The 15,299-nt window shown below is 46.2% G+C and overlaps 1 protein-coding gene across 1 annotated transcript in view; it reads left to right on the forward strand.

Annotated features, from left to right (window-relative positions):
• LOC309559518 (carnitine O-acetyltransferase-like) overlaps positions 1–15,299 on the forward strand; it is a 102,343-nt gene that overhangs the window by 32,093 nt on the left and 54,951 nt on the right. Inside the window, exons 5-6 of the mRNA XM_082262798.1 lie at positions 1,686–1,851; positions 8,139–8,313. Of these exons, the coding sequence (XP_082118924.1) occupies positions 1,686–1,851; positions 8,139–8,313 (341 nt within the window). The remainder of the gene's footprint in view (positions 1–1,685; positions 1,852–8,138; positions 8,314–15,299) is intronic.

Consider the following 15,299-nt stretch of genomic DNA (forward strand, 5'->3'; position numbering starts at 1 on the left):
TAGGAGTGTGTCTATAGGAATGTTTGATGATTCTTCCAGAAGCACATTTGTGAGGTCAGGTGCTGATGTTGGATGAGAAGGCCTGGCTCGCAGTCTCTGCTCTAATTCATCCCAAAGGTGTTCGATTGGTTGAGGTCAGGACTCTGTGTAGGCCAGTGAAGTTTCTCCACCCCAAACTCACTCTCCCCAAATGCCTTCTCTCTAACATCAGTGCCTGACCTCACAAATGGACTTCTGGAAGAATGGTCAAACATTCCCATAGACACACTCCTAATTCTTGTGGAAAGCCTTCCCAGAAGAGTTGAAGCTGTTATAGCTGCAAAAGGTGAGCCAACTCAATATTGAACCCTATGGACTAAGACTTGGATGTCAAAAAAATCATGTGCGTGTAAGGGCAGGCGTCCCAATACTTTTGACTCTAAAGTATATACAGTATACAGTATCTCTATCCCTTTCACAGCAACAGGGTTTGCAGCACGTAGTTTTGATTTATATATGTTCAAAAGAACATATGCAAATTGAGAGCAGAGTGACAGAAAGATGAGCTCATCAGTTTGCTGCTTCTCGTTTCACTGCCCAATCACAGGCTGAGGAAGGGACAAGCCCTATAAGTATTAATTAAGGTGATACTAAAGTCTCATATATTTTTTTCAATAAAAATAGCAAACATGTTATACTTACCTCCTCTGTACAGTTGGTTTTGCACAGAGCAGCCCCGATCCTCCTCTTCTCGGGTCCCTCTTTGGTCAGAGCTCCTGGCCCCTCCCTCCTGTAGAGTGCCCCTACAGCAAGCAGCTTGCTATGGGGGCACCTGAGCTGAGCCGCTGTTCTGTGTGTCCATTCAGACACAGAGCCATGGCCCGGCCCTGTTCCCTTTCTCTCCTCATTGGCTAACTGACCTCAATGGTGTCACGCTGCTGTCTCAGCCAATGAGGATGGGAGCCCCGGACAGCCGAGTGTCTCGTGCAACATCCCTGGATCTAGATGGACCTCAGGTAAGTATTAGAAGGGCTGTGGGGGGCTGCTGCACACAGGTTTTTACTGTATCCTAATACACAAAAATGCATTATGAAAAAAAACCTTCTGCCTTTACAACCACTCAGTACAGCTTTTTTTTTTTTTCTGCGCTAAAATACAGCACAATTATTGTAATGTGCCTATGCACACAGGAGCGTAAATGAGCGCTGTGCATTCTTCAGTAAGAACAAAATAGAAAAATCTGCATGTTTTGACAGTAATTCAAGCCTAATGCGCGCAAATATGCGCAATTGCGCACAAATGAACGCGCACAAACATATCGTTGATCTGAAAAATGCTAATTTGCATATTTTACAAAAACACGAAAAGATGCGAATTTGCGCGAACGCATATCGCGTTTCAATAAGACAAATTTACGGCTGAAAAAAGAGATGCTCAAACAGGAGTATCGTGTGTAAGAGGCCTACCTGCAGCAGAAAAAAGAAAAAAAAAAACAACAGCTCCCCCCCCCCGTCTAGACAGGGCTGTGCTGTTTGGCAGAGCTTTGTAGATCTCAGGATAGACAGGAATACAAACCCTTTGACAACTCATTTATATGTTTCCTCCATGTATTTAACTGTTTACCTGGAATTCCGCTTTAATAGATATGGAATAATGCAAATTTGCAATAGGTAAGGCTTCTAAATCTTCTATTTCTCTTGAACCAGCCCTGGTGGTCTTGAGGAACTGTGGCGAGGTCAACCCCTGTGTCCAGACCAGTATCTCAAATTCTTTGGCTCCTGTAGAGAGCCTGGCTACAAAAGAGATCGGGTCCTTCTGCAGCCACAGAACAAAGCCCCACCTCATCGTGTGACCGTCTGCAAGAACTATCAGGTGACTCTCTTGATCATAGCAAACTCAATGTCTGGCTTCTTTAAATTTAAGATGGCAGAATAGAAATATAAATGCATAACTATGTACTAGTGATCAACCGATATCGGCTTTTCGTTGCCGATTACTGATATTTTGGCCGATATTTTCGTACATTTAAAAAAAATGTATTTTTTTTACTTGACAGGTGCACTTGTCGAGGGATATAGGGGTCTAAAATACCCCAAACCCCTCCTCTGCACTTAAAAGCATTCAAAACGCCAAGTTTGGCTGTTTTGAATGCTGTCATTTTTTGGAATCTGGCGCCGAGTACCCGGAAGTAATGTCATGACATCACTTCCGGGTTTTTACACGGAGACCCGATCAGAGCCGAATGCGGCTTTGATCGGGTCTTCGGCGGCTGTGCAGGCTGGTTGCCCGGGTCTCCCAGGTGGGGCAGGAGACCCGGGCGAGCTGCGGAAGGCGGCGGGAGGGGGGGGGGGACGTCCCCTCCTGCTCCTTGTAATGACAGCTGAGCGGCTTCTCAGCCGCGTCCGTTGTCATCACAAGACAGCCAACTGTCTGTTATGGACGCCGGCACCGGGGTGAGGCCTCTAGCTGCAGTCATCACTCCGGTACATGCACTTTCCCGAAATATCGGCCACCTTGGCGATTCCGATATATCGGGAAAAAGTGCATATCGGCCCTCGATTAATCGGCTTTGCCAATAATCGGTTGATCCCTACTGTGTACAACTGTATATGATCTAAAATAACATTAAAGCTCCCAGAAACAAAGTCAAAGTTATGCCATGTCCCCTGTATTTAAGGCTGTATGTAGAGATCATGATTCCCTAGGCCAGTGATGGCGAACCTTGGCACCCCAGATGTTTTCAGACTACATTACCCATGATGCTAAACTACACTGTAGAGTGCATTAGCATCATGGGAAATGTAGTTCCAAAACATCTGGGGTGCCAAGGTTCGCCAGCACTGCCCTAGCAACCCCTGCATGGTTGCACACACTCCGCCCCTTGCGTCATGTGATTTCTTTCATAAAAACAAATGCTAGAATGCTCGAATACAGACAGAGTGTTGTCTGCTTTATATGCCAGCTATGGTTCTATTTGGCTTTATCTTTCCTGAACTATAACGAGCCTTGTGACTCCTCTTAACAGCTTCTTTACCCTGTATAGTGCTTTTGATGAATATAGAATATAAATCTGTAGGGGTAGACAGAAAAAGGAAACAAAATAAAGAATGTGATCACAGTTTGTACATTTTAAATCTTCGTGGCGTTCCCGTAGCACTGCCGCTGACCCACAACTGCCTTATGGTAAATGCAGCCCTGCCTGTTCCCCTTAAAAGCAGCCAATAGAGAGTAGGCCATGGAATAATGGGTATAGCTTATCTTTGACTTTTAGGCCTCATGCACCCAGGGTGTTTTTACAGCTGCTTTTAGGAGCGTTAGACATTTTTTTTTTTTTTGCATCTTAACCACTTAAGCCCCGGAAGATTTTACCCCCTTCCTGACCAGGGCCTATTTTGCGATTCGGCACTGCGTGACTTTAACGGACAATTGCGCGGTCGTGCGACGCTGTACCTAAACTAATTTGACTTTTTTCCCCACAAACAGAGCTTTCTTTTGGTGGTATTTGATCACCTGTGCGATTTTTTTTTTTTTTTTTTTTTTTTTTTTTTGATCATGCGCTATAAACAAAAAAAGAGCGTAAATTTTGCAAAAATAACAATATTTTTCACTTTTTTTTTTATATGAAATTCCCCAAAAAAAATGTAAAAATCAAATTTTTTTTTAACATTTTCGGCCAATTTGTTTTATGCTACATATGTTTGGTAAAAAAAATTGCAAAAAGCGTATTAAGATTGGTTTGCGCAAAAGTTATTGCGTTTACTAACAAAGGAAAGATTTTTTTTTTTTTTTTTTTTTAACGCGTAATGGCGGCGATCTGCGATTTTTCTTTTTTTATTTGCGGTACTGCGACATTGGGGCGCACAGATCGGACCCCTGACTGACATTTTTGACACTTTTGGGGTTACCAGTGACATTTCTACAGTAATATACATATGCACTGTTACTGCAAAATGACACTGGTAGTGAAGGGGTTAACTTTATTTGAGAGGAAGAGGCTGTGTGTGTCCCTAGGGGCGTGATTCTAACTGTAATTGGCTGTGGCTTGAGCTGTAGAAACAGTGATCAACGGTCCCACATAGTAGAACCGTGTGATCACTGTTTCTACACAGGTGAGACTGACAGGCGGCTTGTTTACATCAGCCGCCTGCCTTTCTCCCTCTGCAGCCATGATCGCCGAGTAACCGGCGGACATCGGGTCCGCTGGTCACACGCGCGGGGGGTCCGTGACCACGCGGGTGCGCGCTTGCTCCCTAGACCCTCACAGGCTAGCGACGTAGATCTACGTCACTCTGCCTGCGAGGGGCTGACTGCCGACATAAATAGTCGTGTGGCAGTCGGCAAGTGGTTAAAAACGCCTCTCTATGTTATTTTATGGCCTCATGCACACATAGGCTTTTAGGAGCTGTAAGAGGCATAGGCCTTTCAACAGGGCCGGATTAAGAGCATCATGGGCCTGGTGCTGAGGATTTTGGTGGGCCTTTTTATGAAAAAAAATAAAATGAAAAGTAAAATAAAATGAAAACGCAAACATTTTTTTGTTAAAATAAATTAAAGAGAGTGAGAGATGGGCTGAGAGAGAGAGAAGGGGGTCGAAAGAGAGAGAGAGGGGGCTGAAAGCAAGGGGATGAGAGAGAGAGGGGGGTGAAAGTGAGAGAGAGAAAGAGGGGGTGAGAAAAATGGGGATAAAGAGAGGGTGAGAGAGACAGTGAGTGGTAGGAAAGAGGGGGTGCGAGAGAGTGGGGGGAAAGAGAGAGAGAGTGGTAGGAGAGAGGGGGTTAAGGGGGCGAGAGAGAGAGAGAGAGAGAAAGGGTAGAGGGGAGGTGAGTCTGTGGGGGGGCACAGTATAGTACAATACATGGGGGTAATAGCAAAGTACATTACATGGTGGGCACAGCACACTAAATGGTGGATACATGGATACAGTACATTACATTACATGGTGGGCACAACACATGACATAGTGGGCACTGCACAGCACATTACATGGTGGGCACAACACAGCACATGGTGGGCAAATCACCTTATATGGTGGGCACAGCACATGACATGGCTGGCACAGCACATTACATGTTGGGCACTGCACATCATATGGTGGGCACAGCACAATATATGGTGGGTACTGCACATGGCATGGTGGGCACTGGACATCACATTACCTGGGGCACTCCACGGCACCACATTGTGGGTGCAGAACATTTCATGGTGAGCACTGCACATGACATGGTGGGCACTGCACAACACAGCACATTACATGGTGGGCAAAGTACATGACATGGTGAGCACGGCACAGCACATTTTATAGTGGGTACTGCATGGCACACGACATGGTGGGCAATACACAGCACATTACATGGTGGGTACAGCACATTACATGGTAGGCATTGCATGGTGCAGCACATGACAAGATAGGCACAACACAGCACATGACATGGTGGGCACTGAACAGCAATTGACATGGGAGGCCTTCATGGCATAGCACATTACATGGTGGGCAATACACATGACATGGTGGGCAATGCACAGCACATTACATTTTGGGCACAGCACATTACATTTTGGGCACAGCACATTACATGGTGGGCACAGCACATTATATGGTGGGCACTGCATGTGACATGGTGGGCACTGCTGCATAGCACATTACACAGTGGGCACAACGCATTACATGGTGGGCACAGCACATTACATGGTGGGCACAGCACATTATATGGTGGGCACTGCATGTGACATGGTGGGCACTGCTGCATAGCACATTACACAGTGGGCACAACGCATTACATGCTGGGCACAGCACATTACATGGTGGGCACTGCATGTGACATGGTGGGCACTGCACAGCACACGACATGGTGGGCACTGCTGCATAGCACATTACACAGTGGGCAAAACACATTGCATGCTGGGCACAGCATATGACATGGTGGACACTGCACGTGACATGGTGGCCACTGCATGGCACAGCACATGACATGGTGGGAACTGCACATGACATGGTGGGAACTGCACGTGACATGGTGGGCAATGCACAGCACATTACATTTTGGGCACAGCACATTACATGGTGGGCACAACACATTACATTTTGGGCACAGCACATTACATGGTGGGCACAACACATTACATTTTGGGCACAGCACATTATATGGTGGGCGCTGCATGTGACATGGTGGGCACTGCTGCATAGCACATTACACAGTGGGCACAACGTATTACATGCTGGGCACAGCACATTACATGGTGGGCACTGCATGTGACATGGTGGGCACTGCACAGCACACGACATGGTGGGCACTGCTGCATAGCACATTACACAGCGGGCAAAACACATTGCATGCTGGGCACAGCATATGACATGGTGGACACTGCATGGCACAGCACATGACATGGTGGGCACTGCACATGACATGGTGGGCACTGCATGTGACATGGTGGGCACTGCATGTGACATGGTGGGCACTGCATGGCACAGCACATGGCATGATAGGCACTGCACATTAAATGGTAGGCCCTGCATGGCACAGCACATTACATGGTGGACACTGCATGGTACATCATATGGCATAGTGGGCACTGCTCATAACATAGTGGACACTGCATGGCACAGCACATTACATGGTGGACACTGCATGGTACATCATATGGCATAGTGGGCACTGCTCATAACATAGTGGACACTGCATGGCACAGTACATTACATGGTGGGCACTGCATGGCACTTTACATTACATGGTGGGCACTGCATATTACACTGCAAGCACTGCATGGCACAGTACATTACATGGTGGGCACTGCATATTACACTGCAAGCACTGCATGGCACAGCATATAACATGGTGGGCACTGTATGGCATAACACATTACATTGTGGGCAAAAGGGAACACATTACATGGGGGGAAGCAGCAGTCTCTCCAACAATCATCACAGCCCCCAGGAGAGTTTTTGCACAATCCTCTCTCCCTAATAAGTTTACTAACCTCATTTGAGCAGCATGAAATATTTCCTTTCTCCCGGGCTTCTGATGGTTAGGATGACATCAGCACCCCTCCCCCTGACGGCTGCCTGCATCTCCTTTACACTGAGGATCTGTGTGAGTGTAACAGATCCTGTGATAGGAGCCAGGCATCGGCAGGAACAGGACTCAGCTGCAGCAGCTGAGACTTCTCTCCTTCACATGTGCAGTGCAGAGGGGACTTCTTCTTCAAGACAGCACACGTAGATATCGATAAGCCACTGGCATAGGCCTATATTCAGGGAGGGGCCTGGAGCTGCAGCTCCAATAGCCCCTATGTTAATCCGGCCCTGCCTTTCAAGCAGTAAAAAAAACCCAGGGCCAGTGCGTTCTGGAGCAGCATCGTTAGGCTGTAAAAATGCCTAGAAAATGATTAGTTCCACTCTAAAGTTACCAAATGTGGTGTCTATCCCAAAAATGAATATGGAAAAATAATTCTGGTGTCACAATGTCCCGTTCCCCCTGTAAAAATGCCTAAACGCTGTATACAGCGTTAAGCCACGTCAAGCATTTTTAAACTGTAGTAGTTGGATTTGAGAGTGGAAAATAGAAGAGGGCAGAGAAAGACTGCTTAACGCTGCTAAACGTGGCTAAAAGCCAATGCAAAACGCTACTAAAAATGCATTATTACAGCTGCTTTTTCCTGGCGTCAGAACTGGCTTTGCAGCTCATTTTTTCAAACGCCCCGTGTGCACGAGGCCTTACAGCTAAAAGAGCTTTGCATACAAAGCACAAATGCGTGATAGAAAAACTCGACTGCGTTAAAATGTTTGCATACATACAAAGGGATCTATTTCTAAAACATTCCTTGACCGAATGTCACAAGCATTTGTCCAACCCGCACAAATGTTTCCTGTATTTTCTGTAACAGAATTATTTCCTTAGATCTTACGATCCATCTAGTGGCCAAAATGCAATATTTTTTCTGATTGATGTATTTTATAAAAATACAGCATTTGGCCGCTAAATGAAGCCGACAATCCTAGGAAATAATTGTATGATGGAAAATACAAGGGACATTTCTGCAGGCTTAACAATGCTTGTGACGTTTGTCCATCTAATGTTTTATAAATAGACCCTAGAAAGTATGTATTATACTTTTTAACATATTCTTTTCTGTTGTCTTTCTCGCATCCGGCTCTATGCCAGTTTTTTGAGCTTGATGTCTACAACAGCGACGGTTCTCAAATGACAGAAGACCAGATTCATCAGCAGATGCTCTTCCTGCGAGCACACTCCAAAAAAACGGACAAGGAGCCAGTGGGTGTACTCACCACGGACCACAGGAACAGCTGGGGCCGGGCGTACAATACACTAATCCGTGGTAAGTGTGTTCTGAGTAAATACAGCTGAAGCGTATGGAGGGAACAGCAGATGACAACAGCCCTTTCAATAAGGCCTTGTTCACAAAGGTGTATTACAGCAGTGTTCCCCAACCCCCGGGCCGCGGACCGGTACCGGTCCGTGGATCAAATGGTACTGGGCCGCCCGAGGAACTTTAAATGATTTCACTGTGGCGGCCCGAGGTGCAGAGCATTGTGCCCCCCCCCGAGCCCGCCCATTGTGTGACAATAGCGAATGAAAATTCGCTATTGTCACACTGATCCTCCTCCTGGCCAATCAGGGTGAGGGTCCTCCCGCTTCCTGATTGTCCGAAAGGCAAACCCCAAGCCATTGGCCGAGGAGGAGGCTCCGCGGGAGGACTGAGGAGATGCGGGAAGCCAGGGACTGAACTGAAGAGAAGTGAGGTAAGTGCACGGACGGGTCTCGCGGGGGGCACGCTGGCACTCTGCATTGAAAGGTGGCACGCTGGCATCTCTACATTGAAAGGGGGCAATGCTGTGGCACTCTGCATTTATTGGGGGCATTGCTGTGGCACTCTGCATTTATTGGGGGCATTGCTGTGGCACTCTGCATTTATTGGGGGCATTGCTGTGGCACTCTGCATTTATTGGGGGCAATGCTGTGGCACTCTGCATTTATTGGGGGCAATGCTGTGACACTCTGCATTTATTGGGGGCATTGCTGTGGCACTCTGCATTTATTGGGGGCATTGCTGTGGCACTCTGCATTTATTGGGGGCATTGCTGTGGCACTCTGCATTTATTGGGGACAATGCTGTGGCACTCTGCATTTATTGGGGGCATTGCCGTGGCACTCTGCATTTATTGGGGACAATGCTGTGGCACTCTGCATTTATTGGCGACAATGCTGTGGCACTCTGCATTTATTGGGGGCAATGCTGTGGGCACTCTGCATTGATTGGGGGCACGCTGGGCACTCTGCATTGACATCCCCCCCCCCCCCGGCGGGCCACAGAAAAATTATCTAACGTTGACCGGTCCGCGGCGATAAAAAGGTTGGGGAGCACTGTTACAGCATACACTCATGAAAGGGCTGTCTTTCCCCACACGGGGATGCACAGGTGTTCTGTGCATTCCCCTGCAGGCTGTCCCATTCATGTCAATTGTGATGCAGCGCCTGCATGGACACAGCCACTGCTCCCAATCTGACATCCGGGCGGGTGCGGGTACATGGACCCAAACGTAGACAGTGTGTGTTCAAGGCCGCACACCCACCGAGAATTAAAAATATAAAAGCCACAATGTTGTTAAAGTGGTTGTAATGGCTCAAGGTTTTCTATGCATGAAGGTAAAAAACCTTCTGTGTGCAGCAGCTCCCCCCAGCCCTCCCAATACTTGCCTGAGCCCTATCTTGATCCATCGATGTGCACAAGAGCTTTAGCTCTCTGGAGATTCTCCTTCCTCATTGGCTGAGACAGTAGTGGGATCCATTGGCTCCCTCTGCTGTCAATCCCAGCCTGTGAGCCAATGAGAAGAGGGGTGGGGCCAACCCACAGCTGTATGTGTGAATGGACATGCAGAGTCACGGCTCGGGAACTAGTCTGCTTGGGTACCCCCATTGCAAGCTGTGTGTTCTGGGGGCACTCGGAAGGAGGAAGGGGCCAAGAGCGGGTACAAAACCATTACACAGAGCAGGGGGGTATAACATATTTGTTGATTTAAAAAAAAAACACCTTTAATATCATTAACCACTTTACCGCTGCTCACTACAGCTCTACTGCGGCAATGTGGTTCGTTATTGTCTGGCGACGTAGACCTTCGTCGCCAGACACTCCCCCTTCTCGGCGGCGCCGCCGGAGGCTCGCTCTCGCTGTATTCAGTCACAGCGGGAGTCGGGCCAGGGGAGGAGCAGCGGCGATCACCGCTGCTCTTCCCCGATCGTCGGGGAATCGAGTCTGGAGATCCGCCCGCTTGTGTAAACAAAGCGGGCTGATCTCCTAAGTGACAGGCAGGGTCGGATTGCAGGGTTCAGCCTAGCTGAACCTGCGATCTGTCCCTGTGTCACTCAGTCACCTCCCCCCACACACGTCAGTAAGCACCAGGCATACATTAACCCCTCCCTCTCCAATAAAATTAACCCCTTCCCTGCCAGTGTCATTTTTACAGTAACAGTGCATATATATAGCACTGATTACTGTAGAAATGTCACTGGTAACCCCAAAAGTGTCAAAAATGTCAGTCAAGGGTCCGATCTGTCCGCCACAATGTCGCAGTCCCGCAAAAAAAAATCGCAGATCGCCGCCATTACTCGTTAAAAAAAAAAAAAACACCAAAAACGACAGAAATCTTTCCCTTAGTTAGTAAACGCAATAACTTTTGCGCAAACCAATCAAAATACGCTTATTACGATTTTTTTTTTTTTTTACCAAAAATATGTAGCAGAAAACAAATTGGCCTAAAATGATAAAAAAATTTGATTTTTACATTTTTGGGGGGGGAATTTCATATAAAAAAATTGAAAAATATTGTTCTTTTTTTCAAAATTGTCGCTTTTTTTTGTTTATAGCGCAAAAAGTAAAAATTGCACAGGTGATCAAATACCACCAAAAGAAAGCTCTGTTTGTGGGAAAAAAAGGACGTAAATTTCGTTTGGGTACGGCATTGCATGACCGCGCAATTGTCAGTTAAAGTCGCACAGTGCAGAATCGCAAAAAGTGGCCCAGACGTCAGACAGCAAAATCCTCCGGTGGTAAAGTGGTTAAAGTGGTCCACATGCAACTTTATTCCAATAAATGTCATGGGTACAATCCAAAAAAGTAGCCAACGTATTTAGGGGGGGTCCAAGCACCCCCTTTACCATAGCCTCAAAGAACATAAGACTTCAGTATCAATCTGATATTGATACAACATCCCCTCCATGGGGGTCATAATAAAAGCAAATAGTCAGGGAGTGTCAAAATGGCGGATAGCCTGTGCTGGAGAACAGTCGTGGCTATACAAACCCTGGTTAAAGGGGAATGCGTAATATTTTCAGGTCACAAACAGAAGGTGAGAGTATGTGTATGTCGGCGAAGGGGATTGCCCAGTGAATGGTGGAATATGCACGATTGTATGTGAACATCACGCAGCGATTTGGGGATTTATTAATTAATAATTTGAGATAATACGGACACGGGCGCCTAAATTGTGCCCAGAAAACTTTATTTGATTTTTGGAGGGCTCACATTTATTTTTTTCACTTTTTACTTTTTCACTAATTACATAGTTACATAGTTACATAGTAGGTGAGGTTGAATAAAGACAATAGTCCATCCAGTTCAACCTGTGTAGGTGTGTGTGACTGTAATCATCTAACATAGCCCTCAATCTCCTGATCCTTGAGATGTAAGTCTAAGAGTCTTTTGAAAGTCACCATACTACCCGCAGAAACCACCTCTTGTGGTAGACAATTCCACAATCTTGTAGCCCTAACAGTAAAGAACCCCCCACGTTGCCTGAGGTTAAAACGCTTCTCCTCTAATCGCATTGTATGTCCTCGAGTCCTCATGCAATTCCTTCGAATGAACAGCTTTTCTTCTAAGCTGAGATCCCCATTAAGATATTTATAAATTGCTATCATGTCCCCTCTCAGACGTCTTTTCTCCAGGGAAAATAAATCGAGCGATTGCAGCCGCTCTTCATAGGTAAGGTCCTCCAACCCCCTAATCAGTTTAGTTGCCCTTCTCTGGACTTTCTCCAGCTCCAACACATCCCTCCTGAGGACTGGCGACCAGAACTGGACAGAATACTCCAGATGCGGTCGGACCAGAGTTTTATAAAGTGGAAGGATTATAGTCTTATCTCTGGAATACATCCCTTTCTTTATGCATGCTAATATTCTGTTGGCTTTGGAAGCTGCCGCTTGGCATTGCATGCTGTTGCCTAATCTATCATCAACTAAGACTCCCAGATCCTTCTCCATTTTTGATTCCCCCAAGGGTTCCCCTCCTAACGTGTATTATGTTTTTATGTTTTTGGTCCCCAAGTGCAAAACCTTACACTTCTCCACATTAAACCTCATTTGCCATGTCGTTGCCCACTCCGTAATTTTGTCCAGGTCATTCTGTAGGATATCTGCTTCATGCTGTGCAGTTATTGCCCTGGCCAATTTTGTGTCATCTGCAAAAACTGATATCGAACTACTGATCCCGACCTCAATGTTGTTTATGAATAAATTGAACAAGGTTGGTCCCAAGACTGAGCCCTGGGGCACCCCGCTTACTACCTCAGACCAGTCTGAGTATGCGCTGTTTATTACTACCCTTTGGACACGGCCTTTTAGCCAATTCCGTATCCAAGAGCAAACCCTGCTGTCGATACATGCAGACCTTATTTTATAAATTAAGCGCTTGTGGGGAACTGTATCAAACGCCTTAGCGAAATCCAAGTACACCACATCCACTGGTCTCCCCCTATCTAGCTCACAGCTCACTTCCTCGTAGAATGCTAAGAGATTGGTTTGACAAGATCGCCCATTTGTAAACCCGTGCTGGTTACTACTGATGATGTTGTTGTCTTTAGCATACTCTACGATATAGTCCCTTATCATCCCCTCCAAAAGTTTACATATTATTGATGTCAGACTGACAGGCCTATAATTTCCCGGGATATGTCTCTGGCCCTTTTTGAATATCGGAATCACGTTAGCCTTCCTCCAATCCCCTGGTACATCTCCTGTCCTAATACTGTCAGCAAAGATCAGGAACAGTGGTCTAGATATAACCATACTGAGTTCCTTGAGAACTCTCGGATGTACGCCATCCGGGCCTGGTGATTTGTTTGTGTTAAGTTTATCCAGTCTTTCCCTGATTTCCCCCTCTGTTAGCCATAGTGGCAAGTCCTGTGTATTACTACTAACCATACAGTCATGGTCAGTGTACCCTTCCTTTTCCTGCGTAAAGACTGACGAGAAAAAAGAATTCAGCACGGTTGCTTTTTCAGTGTCCTCTGTAACCATCCTCCCATCATCGCTAATTATGTGTGCAATATGCTCTGCCCTAGTTTTTTTGCTGTTGATATATTTAAAGAATTTCTTTGGGTTTTTTTTACTATCCTCCGCTATTTGTCTCTCAAGGTTGATTTTAGCCATCTTGATTTCGTGTTTACACTTCTTATTTTCCTCCTTGTATTGCTGGAAGGCCGATACGGTGCCCTCTGATTTATATTTCTTGAAGGCCAATTTTTTTCCCCTAATAAGTTTTTTAACGCTACGGTTTAGCCAGCCAGGTTTGGCTTTGTCTCTTCTAAATTTATTCCCCATAGGAATGCACTGCAAGATGCCTTTGCTTAATATTGTTCTAAAGCATTCCCATTTTTCCTCTGTGGTCAGTGATCCCAGGGTTTGGTCCCAGTTTACCCTTTCCATCAATGAGTACAATTTTGGAAAGTCTGCCCTTCTGAAGTTTAGGGTTCTTATGTTCCCCACTTGCCTTTTTATATTGTTATTTATACTAAATGTGATCATCCTGTGATCGCTAGAGCCCAGGTTGTCCTGGACTCCTACCTCCGAGATTATGTCTGGGTCATTAGTGATCAATAGATCCAGGATAGCATTCTCTCTAGTAGGGGAATCCACCAACTGCGACATGTAGTTATCCTGTAAGGTTTCCGTGAATAGCCGGGCCTTATGCGAGTGTGCAGTCCCCTCTTCCCAGTCAATGTCGGGATAATTGAAGTCCCCCAATATGATGACTGATCCTAGTTTTGCCGCTTTACCTATTAGTGCTAAAAATTCCAGCTCTACCTCCTCCCCTTGGTTAGGTGGCCTATAGCAAACCCCCACAACTACTTTTCCCTTATCTTCTTCCCTATCGAGTTCAACCCACACAGATTCTAAATCCATGCTCATCCCATCCGTAATGTCACTCCTTTCTAGCACCTTTATATTGTTCTTGACATAGAGACATACCCCTCCCCCTCTTTTACCAACCCTGTCCTTCCGGTACACCGAATACCCTTGGATATTGGCCAGCCAGTCATGTGAGGGGTCGAACCAAGTCTCCGTTATTCCCACAAGGTCTATGTCCTCCTCATGTACTAACATGTCCAACTCATCCATCTTATTAGCTAGGCTCCTGGCATTAGCATATACCCCTCTTAGTTTTACGGAAGTTAAACGTGATTGGCGGTTTTGTTTATTTCTGTTTGGTCTGCTGTTCTCCCGCACAGACCCGCCAATTGATGTTGTTGACCTACTGTCGCTATTGACCCTACAACTGCCTTCAGTCCTCTGCTCCCTCCTGACTGATTCTATTTCTGAGCCCTCCCCCCCGTCTCCTAGTTTAAAAGCCCCTCCAACTCGGTGGCCATCTTTCTCCCCAAAAGAGCTGTACCGTCCCCATTAAGGTGCAGCCCATCCTTACTAAAGAGCCGGTAGCCGACTGAGAAGTCAGCCCAGTTCTCCAGGAACCCAAACCCCTCCTTCCTACACCAATTCCTCAGCCACTTGTTAACTTCCCTAAGCTCCTTCTGCCTCTCCTGTGTGGCTCGAGGTACAGGCAGTATTTCAGAGAAAACCACCTTGGAGGTCCTTTTCCTCAATCTATTACCGAAGTCCCTGAAATCGTTCTTAAGGATCCTCCACCTACCTTTAACTTTGTCATTAGTGCCCACATGCACCATGACCGCTGGGTCATCCCCAGCCCCACACAACAATCTGTCTGCCAGATCTGCGATGTTACCACCATTTAGTAGCTATATAATTTTCTGGTGTATTGTAATATTAAATGTATTTTGTGCCACGGGTCACTGTATACACTTTGAAGGGAATAGCGCCTTACTTTTATTTTTGATTCTGCATTATAGTAAGAATACTGCATGGCATTGATAAAATATTGTAATCCCTTCGGAAGTAATTAACCCTTTGGGAATATCTCAGCAAAAATAATAATTTTGTTGCAGGGGATGCCTAAAATCTGACTTGTATCTTAGTGCAGACTTCTGGGAAAATCAATAAACTAATCACACA

The sequence above is a fragment of the Pelophylax lessonae genome (assembly GCF_965119305.1).
Source record: "Pelophylax lessonae genome assembly, chromosome: 7".
Lineage (NCBI taxonomy): Eukaryota > Metazoa > Chordata > Amphibia > Anura > Ranidae > Pelophylax > Pelophylax lessonae.